The sequence below is a fragment of the Amblyraja radiata genome, chromosome 2, assembly GCF_010909765.2.
Source record: "Amblyraja radiata isolate CabotCenter1 chromosome 2, sAmbRad1.1.pri, whole genome shotgun sequence".
NCBI classification, from domain to species: domain Eukaryota; kingdom Metazoa; phylum Chordata; class Chondrichthyes; order Rajiformes; family Rajidae; genus Amblyraja; species Amblyraja radiata.
In genome coordinates, this window is record NC_045957.1 from 26,748,231 (window position 1) to 26,767,768 (window position 19,538).

At 43.9% G+C, this 19,538-nt stretch overlaps 1 protein-coding gene across 1 annotated transcript; it reads left to right on the forward strand.

Moving 5' to 3' along the window:
* Positions 1 to 1,117: 1,117 nt before the first annotated feature.
* Positions 1,118 to 18,888, forward strand: LOC116987649. The gene is made up of 2 exons (XM_033043871.1): positions 1,118 to 1,431; positions 17,931 to 18,888. The coding sequence occupies exons 1-2, from the start codon at positions 1,152 to 1,154 to the stop codon at positions 18,527 to 18,529; spliced, it is 879 nt and encodes a 292-aa protein (XP_032899762.1). The 5' UTR covers positions 1,118 to 1,151; the 3' UTR covers positions 18,530 to 18,888.
* Positions 18,889 to 19,538: the final 650 nt, after the last annotated feature.

A 19,538-nucleotide genomic window follows, 5' to 3' on the forward strand; every position in this document is an offset into this window, starting at 1 on the left:
TACAGAAAAGGACACAAAGTGCTGAAGTAACTTAGCCGGTCAGGCAGTATCTCTGGAGAACATGGAAAGGAGAGATATTTTGGGTCAAGAACCTTCTTCATATCGATTGTGGGGGGGGGGGGGAGGGGAGGCTGAAAGAAGGGAGAAAGTGTGGCAGGTGGAAGGGGGGGTAATAGGCAGATGGTTGGAACAAAGGCGAGAGATAAAAACAGAAGGTGTGAAAGAGAATTGAAGAATTGTGAATTGTGAAGCCAGAAGGAGAAAACTAGCGGAGGTGAGGTGACGGGAGTAATAGGTGGGGGTCTGTGGGTCACGGGAGGGGGGTTAGTTGGAAGAAATCTGCAATTGGAGAATTCAATGTTCATACTGTTGGGTTGTAAACTTCTAACATCAGTCACTGTTTCCTTTGCCCCCCCCCCCCCCCCCCCCCCCAGAAGGGTCTACACCCGAAACGTCACCTATTCCTTTTCTCCAGAGATGCTGCCTGGCCCGTTGAGTTACTCCAGCGTTTTGTCTCTATCTTCGGTGTAAACCAGCATCTGCAGTTCCTTCCTACACCAAAGACATGCTCCTGATTTTAGTACGCACTTTGATTATGGTTCGCTGGAAACAACCCTTGCTTACATACTCTGGTGTCACCAAAAAAAGACACTGAGTGCTGGAGTAGAAACAATAAACTACAGGCGTTGGTTGACAGAAAAGTACACAAAGTAACTCAGCGGGTCGGGCATCATCTCTCGAGAACATGGACAGGTGAGGTTTCTGATCGGGACCTTTCTTCAGATTACACAAAGTGCTAGAATAACTCAGCGGGCCACGCGGCATCTCAGGAGGTGCAAGCTTCGCTTTATAACATGTTACATACACCACACACAGACACACATGAATCGAACCGAAGGGATTAATTTCCTTCCTACCTCTCTCTCTCCCTCCCCCCTCTCTCCCCCCTCTCTCTCCCCCCTCTTCCCCGTTCCAAGCTGATTTGGCATCGGTTCATCTTTTTTTTTCAAAAGTAAACTATGTAACGTGTCCCCTGAGTACACAAGAAGGCACTGGTCGGGTTCGCGAGGCCGGTTTACATTCGGGTGAGGTGTATGAGAGCTCTCTCCATTCAGTCAAGGGGAGGGGAGCAGTGTGTGTGGACTCTCTCGATGTGGCCTCCGCGTGTTTTTGTTAACTTCCAACTCCCCAGGATGTTCTTCTCTCACTGCTGCCCAAACTTAAAGTGCATATGTTGGGAGCCGCAGACGGATCGCTCTGAAGTCTGTCTGACTCACGGATGTGACGGGCGTGGCCACGCCGCAGGTAAATATTGGAGGAGAAGCAGGTTGAGGGATAGCACTGAGCTGATGGACATTAACCAGCTTGAAGAGCAGTATCACTCCATGAGGCAGAGACAGCGGCAACAGACCCAGGTTGTCTTCAGACCAGGTGAGCAGCGGACTTATGCGGACGTGTCCAACGTTTCTTAGGGTTTGTGTTCTGCTCAAGTTTCCAGCAATCCGCACACACTTGTGCCTCAGAACAACATCCTGCCCTGGCGATGTGGCGCGGTTTTAACTCGCTGGCGCGTTGTAACTCGTTTTTTTAATTGTTAGACTGATAGATCCTTTCGCCTAAGTCAGGGCAGTCCGACCATATTGCACAGAAAGGTGATTTCCCCCATCGAAATGTTCTTTCCCACAACCAAAGTTTCTTTTTTTTTTCAAGACACAAGGAACTGTGCACAGAGTATTCTGCGGGGCGGGAGTCTAAAATGCTAATGAATCCAACGTGGAGGATGAATTGTAGTTAATTGTGTCTTATGGTTCTATAGTACAGTGGTGATCTTATAGAGATTTATAAGACAACGAGAGGAATAGATGGGGTAAATGCAGAGTCTTTTACCCAGAGTAGGAGAATCTAGAACCAGTGGACATAGGTTTAAGGTGAGATGGGGGTAGGGTGGGAGGGACAGATAGGAACCCGAGGGGCAACTTTTTACACAAAGGGTTTATGAGATAATTGAGGCAGGTATCATAACGTTTAACAAACATATTGACAGGTACATGGATAGGGTATACTAGAAAGGAACTGCATATGCTGGTATATACCGAAGATAAACACAAAGTGCTGGAGTAACTCAGCGAGTCAGTGGTGTCTCTGGAGAACATGCATAGTCAATGTTTCAGGTCGGGACCATTCTTCAAGCTGATTATGATGGAGAGGGGGATGGAGAAAGCTGGGAGGGACAGGACAACGCCTGGCGAGTGATAGGTGGGTACAAGTGAGGGGAGGGGGCTGATAGGCACAGGAATCACAGAGCAGGGGTGGGGGGAGCAGTGCGAGAAGATCTCACAGAACATCCCTGGAGTCTGAAGAAGGGTCCCGACCTGAAATGTGACCTGTCCATGTTCTCCAGAGATGCCTTTCTTTGTTAACTGTTAATAAACTGTCAACCTTCACGGTATTGGGGAGCATTTCTTCAGAGTTAAGGCTCACCCATTCAGTTCTCCTTGATAAGACTCCCACCGAATCTTTGACATTCTCAATCCTTTTAACGTGTAGACAAGACCATTTAATATAACCAACGCCTACATTTCTCCTTTGGATCAAACTTGGCTTATCCTTGAAATATGGCCTTCTCGATCTGTCTGATGAAGGGTTCGACCCAAAATGTCACCTGTCCCTTTTCTTCAGAGATGCTACCTTACCCGCCGAGTTACTCCAGCATTTTGTGTCTATCTCTATAGATGCTGCCTAACCCACTGAGTTACTCCAGCACTTTGTGCTTTACTCCAGATTCCAGCATCTGCAGTTTATTTGGCCTCAACCATAATAATATTGACAATCAAGACTGGTTTAAGGGTCAGAATGACCTATCCTTGCTCTTATATATCTTACTTATTCAATTCCAGATTTTATCTTATTGAATCTGATCCCACACTCTTTCAGGAAATGCGTATCAGATTATAACATGAGCAAATAAAATATTCCTTTGTGGTCATTTGCCAGTTGGCTTATATCTTTATTCCTTGAGTTATGACACTGGTAATCTGACACTGGAAGAGTTTAAAGATACAGCGTGGAAACAGGCCCTTCGGCCCACCGAGTCCATGCCAGCCATGATCACCCGTAAGCTAGTTCTATCCTACTAATTAATGACAATTACAATTTACCAAAGCCAATTAACCCACAAACCTGCACATCTTTGGGATGTGGGAGGAAACCGGAGCATCCAGGGAAAACCCACGCTGTGATAAAGAGAACTTACAAACTTTGTACAGCCAGCACCCATAGTCAGGATCAAACACAGTTCCCGCCTATTTACTCTATCAAGGTGAGGGCAAGGTTGCCGAAGAGAATATAAATGAAATACAGAGCCACATCCCATCCTCAAGACAACAGGTGGAGAGAGGAGCAACAGTTTGTGAGCGGCAGAATTAAAAAAAAAGTACCCTTGAGATGCTGATCAGGGCAGGGAACATCGCTGCCTGATCCAAAGGCTTGGGCTGAAGGAGGTTGAGGGATACACAACCTGATGGATATGTGGGAAATTATGAGATACATAGATTAAGTGGAGAGTAGAAATCTTTTCCCAGAGCAGAGATGTCTAAAATTAGACCTTACAGGTTTAGGGTGAGAGGTTCAGAGATCATTGATTGATTGATTGATTGAAAGATACAGCGGGAAAACAGGCCATTAGGCCTATCGAGTCCATGCCTACCATCGATCACCAGTTCAAAACTATTTCTATGTTGTAACAAGGAACTGCAGACGCTGGTTTATATCAAAGATAAAGGAAAAGTGCTGGAGTAACTCAGCCAGTCAGGCAGCATCCCTGGAGAACATGGATAGGTGACATTTTGGGTCAGACTGATTGTGATAGTTCTATGCTATCTCACTTTTGCGTGCACCTGCTGCACATTAGGGGCAATTTACAGACATTCACGCACGTCTTTAGCACGTGGGAGGAAACTGAAACTGAGGAGGGCTTTTTATTTCCCAGAGGATGGTTATAATATGGAAGGCACTGCATGAAGGGGGTGTTGGAGACAGAGACTCTCACTATATTTGAGAAGTATCCAGAATTCTCTGGATGAATCGCGAAAAATTAGAAGGCTGTAGACCAAGTGCTGATAAATACGATCAGTGTAGATCAGTACCTGATGCTCCAAATGGCCTTTTCTGTGCTGTGCGACTCTGTACCTCTATAATGGCACAATGTTTCTGGTGCATGACCCATCACTGAATAAAGTCGCGTAGCTTTACAGCTGAAAGTAGAGAGAAACTATTTTCATGTTTAACAAGGCAAAAAAATAGTGATATTCCAAAATATTCCGAACGTCTATAGTACTGATGCCAATTACATTGTTAATGACAGGTACATCCATCACAGGCCCGGCGGCTCTGTCATTACATTAATGACAGGTACACCCATTACAAACCTGGCGACTCTTGTCTCAGTGGACTATTTCTACGCACTTTGTACCAATTGGGAATTGAGCGTAGGTATGGAAACACATTATTGAAGTGTATGCAAAAAAAGAATTTCACTGTACTTCAAGCGATAATAAATAACCGTTGAACTATATCTGTCTGTTGTCCACTGGAAGGAAGTGCCTTTGAGGAACAATCGAGTCTCAACTGTGCCCTCTGTTTCTCTTCCCAAACAATGTAAAGGATTAGAGTCATACAGTCACAAAGGCTCTTTGGCCCAACTCGTCCATGCTGACCAAGATGCCTCATCTCAGCTAGTCCCATTTGCCTGGATTTGATCCATATCCGTCTAAACCATTCCTCTCCCCATGTATCTGTCCTAGTGTCTTTTAAATGCTTTTATAATACCTGCCTCAACTACCTCCCCTGGCTGCGTGTTCCATATACCCATCACCCTCTGAGAGAGAAAAAAATCACCTCTTGGATTCCAATTAAATCTTTCCCCTCTCACCTTAAACCTATTCCCTCTAGTTCTTGATTCTCCAACCCTGGGTCAAACATTCTGTGCATTTATCCAGACAGAGATTGCATGATGCAGACAGAATGGTCTGTAAATGTCTGAATGTCTTGCAATGAATATAAGCTTGAAGAACATTCGAAACATTCAGCAGTTTTGCTCTGCTATGACCCTGAAGATTGTGCTTCATGTTCAAGTAGAAATCCAAAAATAATAACAGTCTGGGAACAGTCCCGAATGTCAAGAGTCAAGTCAAGAGTGTGAAGTTGTCATATGTACTGAGAAAGGAACAATGAAATTCTTACTTGCTGCAGCTACATAAGTACATTGGACACAACAGCACAACAAATAAATAAAATGATAAAAAATATTCATAAACTAATAACCATACTGCTATTGCAAAATAAAACAAAGTTCACAGTGCAACCAGACTTTAGACTTTAGAGATACAGTGCATAACCAGGCCCTTCAGCCCACTGAGTTTGTGCCGACCAGCGAGAACCCGTACACTAACCTACACACACTAGGGACTATTTTACAACTTACCAAAGTCAAATAACCTACAAACCTGTACGTCTTTGGAATGTGAGAGGAAACAGCAGCACCCAGAGAAAACCCACACGTTCACAGGGAGAACATACAAACTCCGTACAGACAGCACCCGCAGTCAGGAGTGAACCCAGATCTCTGCCGCTGTAAGGCAGCAACTCTGCCATTGCACCACGGAGCCACTTTAAAAGTCCATAGAAATTGGTAGTTGCTGGGGTTAATGTTGTGTCATAGACAAGAACCTGGTGGTAAATTCAAAATGGGCTTATCATGCTAATTAACTTATGGGAAACGTTGGCGTCACAACCTCAGTCATCTCTGTATCCACACCCACCCAACAGAGTCAATGAGCATTGATTAGGTGTAAAAATTCACAGAGGATTCCTCCTCTCTCTAACCTGGGAGTACCGAGACCAAGTGTGGTACCCTGAGAGCTGCCCTGAGCTTAGCTGTTTCAGGGTAGATCAGAGAGCAGTGCCAGGAACCTCCATGTACCTGCAGATGCTGGTTTACAAAAAAAAAGACACAAAGCGCTGGAGTACCTCAGCGGGTCAGGCAGCACCTCTGGAGAACATGGATAGGTGACGTTTCGGGTTGGGACCGTTCTTCAGACTGATTGCAGTGGGGGGGTAGAGAGGTGGGGTGGGACAAAGTCGAGGTGGTCCCCTATTTTAGTTTGGTGCTGTGTTATACAACAGTAAGCCCTCCGGGTTTTCCAGTTTCCTCCCACATCCCAAAGATTTACGACGCCTTTCACGCATCTACCAATCAAAAGCTTCCTCACTGGTATCCACCTATCTCTCGCCAGATTTTGTCCTGCCCCATCTCTCTTCCAGTCACAATCAGTCTGAAGAAGGATTCCAACCAAAAACGTCACCTATCCATGTTCTCCAAAGATGCTGCCTGACCCACTGAGTAACCCCAGCATTTTGTGCCTATCTAAACTTTCAAATTAGTTGGAATCTGTAAGGGGTGAAAATAGAGAGAAAATTGAGGAAAACTTGTAAAAACAATGTAACGATCATGAAAATGTTCCCTCTTGATCAAAAAGATATCTTAAGATTATTTCCGTTTCCTACACGGTTTATATTACCTCCAGTTCCACTGAATTCCAATTTTTTGTACAAAGGCCCTTTGTCTTTCATTTGGGTTTTCCAAGAAAAGCTCAGTACCTAAGGGCTGGAGCTTAATCTAGAACAGGTGGAAGGCAGAACTATTGATTTACGTCAACTAACAAACGAGCTCCGTCAACCATGATGCACTCGTGAATCCATTCTCGACTATTTTGGTGTAGTCTTGGGTAGCACCCCAAACTCCATACACTTGAGGTCATTGACAATTCTATGGCCTGTGGCAAACCTCCCCCAGAGTATTGTTTAAGAAAGAACTGCAGATGCTGGAAAAATCGAAGGTAGACTAAAATGCTGGAGAAACTCAGCGGGTGAGGCAGCATCTTGGTTCTTGGTTTCTTGGTCCTCCAAAATGTTCCAAATGGAATTTAAACTGGAGGTGGCATCTATGGAGAAAAGGAATAGGCGACGTTTCAGAAGAAGGGTCTCGACCCGAAACGTCGCCTATTCCTTTTCTCCATAGATGCTGCCTCACCCGCTGAGTTTCTCCCCCAAAATATTACTCAGCCATTCTCCTGCATGCACTGAGGAAAGAAGTGGGTGGGTAACTCTAGCCACTGGGTAACTCTCCTACATTTGATCACCTTGGGATCAGATTAACGTTTCACCGCAGTGATCATTCTTGCATTGAGGTTTTAAGCACTACTTTGGGGCAAGGTCACAATTTTTTAATTTTCACCTATTTCATTACTTTATTTCTCAAAAACCTCAAAAGTTCTGCAACGTTCCCAGGATTTCCTCCTACTGCGACCTCTTGCTTATCCCCAGCTTTCCTTACCTCACTATGGGTGAGTGTTGCAAGCTCGAAAATGCCCTCTCTAATTCATTTGCTTGCTATATGCATGGAACATGTGCAACATTGGCAAAACCAGCAACTATTGCCCTTGAAAGGTTAGCGGTGAACCTCCTTCCTGAACTGCAGCAGTCCATGTGGTGAAGGTTCTACCAAAGAACATAGAGCATAGAACAGTACAGCACGGAATCAGGCCCTTCGGCCCACTGCAGATGCTGCATATTACCGACAATAGACACAAAATGCTGGAGTAACTGAGTGAATCAGGCAGCATCTCTGGAGATAAAGGATGGGTGACGTTTCGGGTCGGGGCCTTTCTTCAGACTGAAGCACTTTTAGTCTGAAGACGGGTCCTGACCCGAAACGCCTCCCATTCTTTTTATCCAGAGATGCTGCCTGACCCGCTGAGTTACTCCAGCACTTGAGTCCAACTCATACACCTGTACAAAATCCATAGTCCTCTATTCCCTGCATATCTTTAGACTAGAGATACAGTGCGGAAATAGGCCTTTCTGTGTCTGCGCCGGCCAGCGATCAGTCTCTACACTAACATTATCCTACACACTAGGGTCAATTTACAATTTTACCAAAAGCCAATTAACAAGCCTGTACATTTTTGGAGTGTGGGGGGAAACCAGAACACCTGGAGAAAACCCACGCAGCCACGGGGAGAACATACAAACTCCATACAGACAGCACCCGTGGTCAGGATAAAACCCGGGTCTCTGGCACTGTAAGACAGCAACTCTACCGTTGCACCACTGTGCCGCTGTGTATCCACGTGCCTATTCAAAAGCCTCCAAAATCCCCCTATCGTATCTGCCTCAACCACCACCCAAGCACTTACCACCCTCTGTGTAAAAAACTTGCCTCACACATCTCCGTTAAACATTGCCCCTATCACCTTAGTGCCCTCTAGCGTTTGATATTTCCATCCTGGGAAAAAGGTTCTGACTGTCTACCCTATCTACGCATTTCATAATTTTATGTTTATCTATCAGGTCTCCTCTCAACCCCTGTTGTTCCAGAGAAAACAATCCAAATATTTCCAACATCTCATTGTAGATAATATCCCCTAATACGGGCAGCATCCTTGCAAATCCTCCTCTGCACCCTCTCCAAAGCCTCCCCATCCTTCCTGTAATGGGGCGACCAGAACTGCATGTAGTACTCCAAATAACTATTATAAAGGTTGTTACAGACACAGACACGAGTCTGAATCCATCTTAATTCAGTGCCCAGACACTTGGCTGCCAGAAAGGTCTACTTTTACTAGTTGGCATGGAGACAGTTGGTAGGTTAGACAACTGTTAGACAATATATCCCGAATAACAGCTGGTCTTCTGAGCTCTCAGGCTGTACAAACACATTAAAGATTAACTTGCTTACACTTTAGCTATCTTTATACTTGGAAATTCAGATGACTGGGAAAAGCCCTCTTAAACTGGTTTCACTCAGTGTAAATCCCAAGCCCAAAATTTGTTTTCTATTCCACAAGGGAGGGTGGGGAGGCCAAAATCTCCATGCAAGGAGATTTGAAAGAAAAACATGAAAATGCAAATGAATGTTAATAAAACTCATACAATTAGGTTGAGAGAGACACAGAGTGCTGGAGTAACTCAGTGGGTCAATCGACAATAGACAATAGGTGCAGGAGTAGGCCATTTGGCCCTTCGAGCCAGCACTGCCATTCAATGTGATCATGGCTGATCATCCCCAATCAGTACCCCCTTCCTGCCTTCTCCCCATATCCCCTGACTCCGCTATTGTTAAGAGCCCTATCTAGCTCTCTCTTGAAAGCATCCAGAGAACCTGCCTCCACCGCACTCTGAGGCAGAGAATTCCACAAACCTCTGAGGCAGAGAATTCCACAGACAATTCGGGGTCAGGCAGTATCTCTGGAGAACATGGATGGTGATGTTTCAGGTGGCGACCCTTCTTCATTGTGGGGGAGGGGGGAAAGGTAGAAGAGAGGGTGGGGTAGGACAAAGCCTGGCAGGCAATAGTCCCACACATGTTTTGTTTAGTTTAGTTTAGAGATACAGCATGGAAACATGCCTTTCTGCCCACCAAGCCCACGCTGACCAACAATCATCCGTGCACATCCTATCCTACACACTAGGGCCAATTTTTACAGAAGCCAAATAACCTACAAAGCTCTTTGGAATGTGAGAGGAAACCAGAGCACCTAGAGAAATCCCATGGGGTCACATGGAGAATGTACAAACTCCATACAGAAAGTACCCGTAGTCAGGATCAAACTCGGGTCTCTGGCGCTGTAAGGCAGCAACTCCACCGCTGCGCCACTGTGCCACATCAAGATGAAGAGGGTTATTTGATAGGCAAATGGCTGGACAAAGGTCCGAGATGAAAAGACAGAAAGTGTCAAACAGTGTTGAAGAATTGTGAACTGTGATGCGAGAGGAACGAATGTAAGTAGAGGGGGAGAAATATAGAAATAAGAGAAACAAGTCAGTAGTGCCAATTTATTTCCGTTTCTTGACATCTTGCAACATCCATTCAAGAATTGCTTGGAAATGCCATTCCATGTTGTTGCCATGTTGTGATTGCACAGAGGTTTTTTTTAATGCATTTCTCAACAGTTTTACCCTTGAAATATCTTAGGGAACCCTTACATAAACACTATTATATATCTTTATTAATCTCTTTCTTTCTCTTTCATAAACTTAAAGTTCATAAGGCAAACATAATATATTTTTCTAATAACTGGTTTAAGCAAAAAATAACACGTTTTTCTCAGGTTTACTGACACTGCAAAAAAAAACTGAAATCAAACTGCTTGTTCCAGAGACCTCATAAGGAGGTTTTCATTCACACAAAAAAATTACCAATATCTGTAAACACAAAAATAAAGATAATAAATAACCAACATCATAAATAACACATATAAACAGACACAAACAATAACTGTACTCGAGTGAGTCACTTGATGATACCTGTACACAAATCCGTCACATACAGCTCCTGTCCACTGACCACTAAAGGCCGTTTCACACTGGCGTTGTATAGACGTCACTAAAATATCCCCTGTGATTATTATACTTTTAAATGGCATAACAGGTTGAAGACTTTATTATAATACCCAAGAATTTTCCAAGAATATGCCGTACATGTATAATAAAATTATGAATATGAAATCAAACACAAAAATGACTCAAAAATGCATTTACATATGATTAGCCTATTTATCACTATTTCTCTCGGAACCCCTAGCGACCTCTCGCGGAGCCCTAGCGTTCCGCGGGAACCCCGGTTAAGAAACGCTGGCACCCGGGGCAGGAGAATCAGGAACCAGAGAACATAACTTTAAGATGAGAGGGGAGAGATATAATAGGAAGGAACAGCAGATGCTGATTGACGCCAAAGATAGACACAAAATGCTGGAGGAACTCAGTGGGACAGGCAGCATCTCTAGAGAAAAGGATGGGTGATGTTTCTGGTCTTCTTCGTCTGAAGAAGGGTCTCGACCTGAAAAGTCACCCATTCCTTCTCTCCAGAAATCCTGCCTGTCCCGCTGAATTACTCCAACATTTTGTGTCTATCTCAGATATAGGAGGAACCTGAGGGTCAACGTTTTCACTCAGAGTGTAGTAGCTGTATGGAACAAGCTGCTGGAGGAGGTAGTTGAGGCAGGTACTACACAGTATTTAAAAGACTCTTCGACAGGAACATGGTTAGGAATGGTTTCGAGGGATATAGATCAAACTCAGGCAAACAGGACTAGCTCAGATGGGACATCTTGGTCGACCTTGACGGATTGGGCCTAAGGGTCTGTTTCCATGCCATTTAACACTATGACTTTAGGTTGTTTTTTCAGTTCACTTTGGAGTGAACATAAAACACTCAATAGACACAAAAAGCTGGAGTAACTCAGTGGGTCAGGCAGCATCATCTGCAGTTCCTTCCTTCACAATTACCTTATGTAGAAGAGTGATGTAGTAAGGCAGTTTAAAACTAAAACTCTCACTTTAAAACTATGCACTCTCGTCTTTTACATTTCCAACCGGGGTAAAAGAGGTTCTGACTGTCCACCCTATTTATGCCACTAATATTTCCTTCAGGCACTGTAGCGCAGCGGTAGAGTTACTGCCTTACAGACCTGGATTCAATCCTGACCACGGGTGCTGTCTGTACAGAGTTTGTACGTTCTCCCGATGACCTGCGTGGGTTTTCTCTGGGTGCTCTGGTTTCCTCCCACACTCCAAAGACGTACAGGTTTCTAGGTTAGACACAAAAAGCTGGAGTAACTGAGCAGGTCAGACAGCTTCTCTGCAGAAAAGGAATAGGTGACATAATCTATTCTTACTCCAACTTTTTGTGTCTATCTTCGGTTTCCAGCAGGTTTCTAGGTTAATTGGATTCGGTAAAAATAGTTAATTGTCACTAATGTGTACGATAGTGTTAGTGTATGAGATGATAGCTGGTCGGACTCGGTGGCCGAATGGCCTGTTTCTGCGTTGTATCCCTAAAGTCTAAAGTCGAAAAGTTTAAAAGTCACCATCAACTTTCAGCATTCAAAACAATCTCCGTTTGCCCAACTTCCTGTGGCTAATATCACCTAATCCAGGCAGCATTGCGGTAAGCATCTTGCGCACCCCCTCCAAAGCCTCCACAAACATCCTGGTGCTGGGGCAAGCAGAACTGCAGCGCAAGCAAGGTCTTATAGAACTGCATATGGATCTCCTGACTCTTATATTTAATGTCCTGACCAATAAAGGCGAACATATCAATTGATTGCTAACATTCTGAAAATTCCCAGCATTTTCAGTTTGCACTGTTAAAATAAAACAGTGATGGGATTTTCTGGGTTATTAAACTACAGAACTAGGTCTACATTCCCAGCGAATGCAGTGTTTCATATTTGAAGTATCTTTGGAGCATACGGACCAAATGCTTGCTAACTCTCCGAGTATTCACAATATTTTCAGGCTTTACTTTAAAAATAACCACATCAGCCATAAAGTGCCTGGGGACATTTTGAGGTCAGTAAAAAGAACGATAGAACGAAATCTATATTCCCCGTAACTATAGTGTTTCACCTTTGAGATACTTTTTAAGCATCGTCACTGTTGGTTATTTCCTGGTTCCAATGTCCTTCACTTAGATGAGCACAACTGTGTTTTTGTAAAGTTAATCTTTTTTTTAAAGTGCTTGACATTGAAAAAAATTACTGATGGTGTAATTATTTCTTCAGAGCAGAATCAATATTAAACACCCAGATTAAAGCCATTGTTTTGGTGTCTCCTTGTGATGGTGTAACAATGAAAGAGAAGTGCTGGCTGGATTTGACCTCTAGGATTTGCAAATGGGCTCTAACTTGAAGTCACAAGTTTAATTCAGAGGGTGTGGTTATTCATCAATGTTTAATGTTACTGGGAAGGGTTTTGCATAGCACTCCAACTGATGGTGCATGCAATTTGATTATATTTCAAGATCTGTAATCGTATACTTGTGCTCCTTGACTCTCCTCCACGTCCTGGGAATCTTGAAGTAATTGCCCAGGCACATGTAACACACATGGTATTAACATGTAACACACATGGTATTGACATAGAGTCATGGAGAGTCATACAGTGAGGAAACAGGCCCTTTGGGCCAATTTGCCCACACCTACCAACATGCACCATCTACACTAGTCCCACCTGCCTGCGTTTGCCAAATATCCTCTAAACCGGTCCTATCCATGTAGCTGTTCAAATGTTTATTAAACGTTGAGATAGTGAGCATACTATGTAGCGCACATGAAATTAGCAAGTAACACGCATGTAATTAACGTGTACTATACTTGGACAACACACAATGCACATGGTATTAACATGTAATGTGCATGGAATTGACATGTAATGTACATGGAATTAACGTGTAATGCACATGCAATTAACAATCCAGGACGTTAATCCAGGACGTCACCCCAAAAAAACCCCAAAACGTCACCCATCCCCATTCCCCAGCGATGTTGCCGGGACCTGCTGTGTTACTCCGGCACTCTGTATCTTCAGCATCTGCAGTTCCTTGTGTCTATATTGCTGCATAATTCTCAGCTGGTTGGGAAATCGAGATCAAAAGCACACAGCACACATATAAAGGGCCTCCTCCATTACCAGAGTGAGGCCACATGCAAGATGGAGGAACAGCACCTCATATTCCGCGTGGGTAGCTTGCAAACCAGCTGTATGAGCATTGAATTCTCCAATTTGAGGTAACCTCTAACACCCCCCCCCCCTCCCCATTTCCTTACCACTTCTACCATTATTCCTCCCCCCCCCCCACCCTCTTCTGTGCCCCACTTGGACTCGCATTTATCTCTCCCCTCCACCTCCCTCTTCATTCATTCCTGACTTTACATTTGCAATTCGTCAATCCTTTTGCCTCATACCATTTTTTCTCATGTCCAACCATTTGCCAACCTCCCCCCACCCCGCCTGTGTTCGCCTATTACCTGCCACACTTTGTCCTGTCCCTCCCCTCTTCGAGTTTCCTTCCTCCTCCCCACCGCCCCCTCCCCCGCTACAATCAGTCTGAAGAAGGGTCCCGATGCGAAATAGCCCCCATCTCTGTTCTCCAGAGAAGTTGCCTGATCCATTGAACTACTCCTGCACTTTGTATCTAAAAGTTAAAATTAAATACTAGCTCCCTCTCAGTCCCAAGTGGTTGAGAGGGTGGACCGTATGGAGTGGTGACTTACTCCAAAGGTAGAAATGATGGTCTGTGTTGTAGTCTGTTATTGAAATGGCCCATTTCACTGTACAAAATGTTCCTCTCTGATCAAGTGCAGTGCTCTGGTGTTATTGGAACATGGCATGGCCAGATATGCCAAGCGAATGATGTGTGACTCATGTGGTCATTGTAAAAAGGCACATTCAATAGTTTTTTTTGCAGGGTAAAGGAACACACTCACACACACTGTGGACTTTTGAACGAGATGAATAGATTGACTAGCATTGTACTCAAGAAACAGACATGTTGTCCTTGCTCTTAGAATACTGTGGTCTGTTCTAGGTTCCAAAATACAAAAGATAGTAAAGGCACTGGAGAAGGTACAAAAATATATTTTCAAGAACAGTGCTGGAATTTTAATTACCAGGATGTAATCGACAGGCTGCGACCATTTTCCATGGAATAAAATCACAATTACAGCACGGAGAGGCCATTTAGCCCATCGAGTCAATGGTGGCTCCCTGAAGAACTATCCTTTCAATCCCATTCTTTTCTCTTAACCCTGTATGTTATTAATCCTCAAAGTCATACATGTGTCCGATTTTGTCAAGAGTCGTCAAGAGTGTTTAATTGTCATATATGTTGATATTCACTCAAAGTGTGGTAGGGAAATGGAATGAGCTGCCAAGGGAAGTAGTTGAGGCAGGTACTATAACAATATTTAAAAGGCATTTGGACAAGTACATGGATAGCAAAGATTTAGAAGGACATGGGCCACACCTGGGCAGGTGGGACTTATGCAGATGGGGCATCTTGGTCAGCATGGGCAAGTTGGACCAAAGGGCCTGTTTGCGTGTTGTATGACTCTACGTACTGACAACAGAACAATAAATTTCTTACTTGCAGAGGCATAACAATGCACAGATAAGATTCAAGATTCAAGAGAGTTTATTGCCATGTGTCCCTGATAGAATATGAAATTCTTGCTTTGCTTCAGCACAACAGAACATAGTAGGCATTGACTATAAAACAGATCAGTGTGTCCATATACCATTATATAAATATATACACACATGAATAAATAAACTGATAAAGTGCAAATAACAGATAATGGGCTATTAATGTACAGAGTTTTGTCCGAGCCAAGTTTAATAGCCCGATGGCTGTGGGGAAGTAGCTATTCCTGAACCTGCTCGTTGCAGTCTTCAGGCTCCTGTACCTTCTACCTGAAGGTAGCAGGGAGATGCGTATGTGGCCAGTATGGTGTGGGTCTTTGATGATATTGCCAGCCTTTTGGAGGCAGCGACTGTGATAGGTCCCCTCGATGAAAGGGAGGTCAGAGCCGATGATGGACTGGGCAGTATTTACTACTTTTTGTAGTCTTTTCCTCTCCAGGGCACTCAAGTTGCCAAACCAAGCCACGATGCAACCGATAATATATAATAAACAAATATTCGATACTCACCTCAATAACTTCAGTAAATAAATAACCTCAATACTAGTGTCAAAAAAAGTCCTTAGTACATGCAAAGACTATCCCACAGTTAACAGTGGTATAATTGTGGCGTGTTCAAGAGCCTGATGGTTGTTTGGCAGAAACTATTCTTGAACCTGGAGCTCACGGATTTCAGTCTCCTATCCCGAGGTCATAAGTGATGGGAGCAGAATTAGGCCATTCAGCCCATCAAGCCCATCTGTCATTCAATCATGGTTGATCTATCTCCCCACCTATTTTTCTATGTTTCTGTTCTATGTTTCTAATCAAAGGTAGGAGTGAAATAAGCATGTGGCCAGGGTGGTGTGGGTCCTTGATGATGCTGGCTGACCTTTTAAGGCAGCACCTCCTATAGATCTTTATTTTAAAAATTAATATCGCCACTGCATTAAAAAAAAAAAATTCTCATACTTATTACCTTTCACCTTAAACCTCTAAACATCCTCTATCGGGAACAGCTACCTCCATACTGATCATGCCCTTGTGGGCCTTCCTTGATTCAAATACAATCCCAGCTTCTTCACTGTGACACAGCAGAAAACTCTCTTTATGAGAAATCACCTGCACCCTATCCAGTCATCTCTCGTCCTAAAATGTTACAACTGAACAGCAACAAGCACAACCTTCAACATGTCAAATTATTATTATCTTTTTTGCACAGTTCAGTTAATTATCACTGTGCCCAGGGAAGGGGGAGGGGGGGCTGTTGGGGGAGAAAGTGGAAGAGCGGGTTGTTAGAGGTTACCTAATATTAGAGAATGCAATGTTTCATACCATTGGGTTGCAAGTTGCCCAATCGGAATATGAGGTACACTTAAATACAAAAGACATACAAAGATGTGGGCCTAATGTGGGCACGTGGGAGGAGTGTGGATGGGCAAAAGCCATTTATTTGCGGTACGATACTATGACCCTAAAACGATTCTCAGCCGAATTAGCAAATGTTTTAATTATGTGCTTTTTTTTCCATTGTGTTTATCACTGAACATCCTCTTCCCCTCTGTTATCAAGCTTCTGAATGGTTCTCCAATAAGCTGGAGCGTAGACCAATTCTTCCAAACTACCTCATTGCAGACATTGTACTTTTTCTCTGGAACTGCAATGCTACAGTGCTGAGAACTATATCCTCTACTCTGGTGGACCTTTGGCCCACTCTGGCGGATACTTTTATCATGCATCTGTATACTGTGGATGGCTCGATTGTAATCATATATTGTCTTTCCACTGACTGGTTAGCACGCAACAAAAGCTTTTTACTGTACCTCAGTGTAATGTGAAACTAAAATAACTTAAACTAAACTGGTATTTTTCTCCTTGTCCGACCTGTTGTACTGGTGTGTGGTCTGATTGCACTCAGTGTAGTATTATCTAATTTAATCGGATAGCATGCAAACAAAGGCTTTTCATTGGATCTTGATACACTTGGCAATAATAACCCAAAACAAACTAAACTGATGAGACTGTGACTGTTGTGAGATAGGAAGTCTTACTGTTGGCTGTATTCGTGCCAGCATCGACGGGACCAGTGCTGCCGTGAGCAAGGAGGGACCCGCTAGTGCGGTGGACCGTCGAGAGCGCAGGGGGACAGTTGAGAGCGAGGAAGACCCTCCGCTGAGCTACTTGGCGTTTGGCCGCCGAGAATGGCGGGTGCGGGGGGAGGGGAAGGAGGACAGCACCGAGAACGAAGGGGGCGATTAGTTTAACCCAGCATTATGTTTTAGAATGGTAATTGTGGGCTGAAGGGCCCGTTCCTGTGCTGTTTACCTGGTCCCTGTGCTGATGCAGGTGTGTATCTTTGATATTTGGTGCTTTAGTCTGTAGAAAGAAAATATTTATGCTATTCTCATACAAACAACTACCGAGCAACATAAGGAACTGCAGATGCTGGTTTATATTTTTTTTAATACACAAAGTGCTGGAATAACTCAGCGGGTCAGGCACATCTCTAGAGGATATGGAGAGTTGACTTTTCGGGTTGGGACCCTTCTTCAGACTCATCCTACTAATAAACGACACAAAGTGCTGGAGTAACTCAGCAGGTCAGACAGAATCTCTGGGGAACACGGATAGGTGACTGTTTTGGTGGAGACCCTTCTACAGACTGCAGAAGATTCTTGACCCGAGAAGGTCTCGATCCAAAACGTCACCAGTCCATGTTCTCCAGAGATGCTGCATGGCCCGCTGAGTTACTCCAGCATTTTGTGTCCTTTTGTGTGTTATCCAGCATCTGCAGTTCTTAGTCTCACCATCCTGCTGATATATTTTTTCTTGTTTCTAACGCCTAATTGGTTTTGCATAAAGATAAAACCAGAGCATGAAAATGTGGCTCAAATGTTCTTTAAATTACAGATGAGAATAAACGAGCAAGAGGAGAATTCTTCGACCTGCCGATCAAAACTGTGTCAGTCAACTGCACAGTGGGAAAAACACTGGGGTTTGAAGAAGACCTTCCCGTCAACAGCATTGTGCTTGACTTTCCAAACAAGGAGCACATCCAGGGTGGTGAAACTCCATGGCGCACTCACCTCGATATCCACCGCATGATGCTGGCTCAGAACCCAGGTGCCAAGGGTCTGGTGCAGAAAGGCAAGGGGTCGGATAACCAAACGCCCCAAGACGTTTTGATGAGCAAAAGCATTCCGTCAAGCAAGGGTGGAACCTCTCATAGCCACAACAAACCCAACGGGGAGACAAGCACCCATTTGGCCTGGAAAACTGATGGCCTGGAGAAGAGGTTCCACTCATTCAACGTTCATAATCACTGCATCCCTCAGATCAACAAAAGATTTTCATTCCCAAATGAGAGATCAAACATATGGGCGAGCAAAATTGGCCATGTGACCAGAGTAGCTCCAATTGCAACCAAAGCAGATTATTACCCATTCCCACACATGAAAACTCCGAGGAAATCTGCCACTGCCAAGAGTCTTGGTTTATACAAGTGTTGAGGCATCCCCAGCATCAGCAGTCCACAATTCCAATTCTGGCTCCACAGAAACACAAATGTGTCTGGTCCACTCTGAGCATTTTATTTTTTTCTTTAAGAACCTCATGGAAGAAACTTTAAAAAAAAATAAAATAAAACTGCTCCTTAAATAGACTGGCAAGTAAACCAAATCCAAGTTGGTGTTACAGTGGTACTAGGTTAGATGGCACATTGCCAGTTCGCTTCCCTTGATCTTAAATCGTTATAAATCAGATGTTTGTGTTAGCTAGGTTGAAAACCCACAAATGTTGACAGTAGATTTTATTTTAAAGTCAATATAATTTATGTAAATGATGTAATAAAGTAATCATATCAATTGTTGTGCTGTTCAAAAATTAACTCTATCATTCGCGGTTATGTTTTCTACCACTTTTATTGAGACACAAGTTCTAGGATCTAGGAGGAGGAAGTTTAAAGGAGATGTGTGGGGCAACCTGTTTTTTCACAGAGGGTGATGGGTGTCTGGAAGATGCCAGGGGTGGTGGTGGAAACAGATACGATAGTGGTATATAAGAGATTTTTTTATTAAGGCACATGGATATGCAGGGAGTGGAGGGATATGGATCACGTAGTGCAGGCAGAAGAGATTAACTTGGCATCATGTTCCGCACACACATTGGGTCAAAGGACTATTACTGTGCTGTACTGTTCTACATTCTGTTAATTAAGGTGCTTATCTTCCTTCCTATTGATGTGAACCACACGGCTACCGTGAAGATGTTCAAATGAAATGTTCAAGTAATCCAATTTTAAGGTCATGGGGAAAGATTTAATAGCCTGAGGGGCAATGTTTTCACACAGAGGGTGGTGGGTATACGGAATGAGCTGCCCAAGGAGGTAATTGAGCCAGGTACTATAACAATATTTAAAATACGTTTGGACAGGTATGTGGATAGGAAAGGTTTCCAGGGATATGGGCCAAATGCGGGCAGGTGGGACTAGTGTAGATGGGGCATGTTGGTCGACATCGG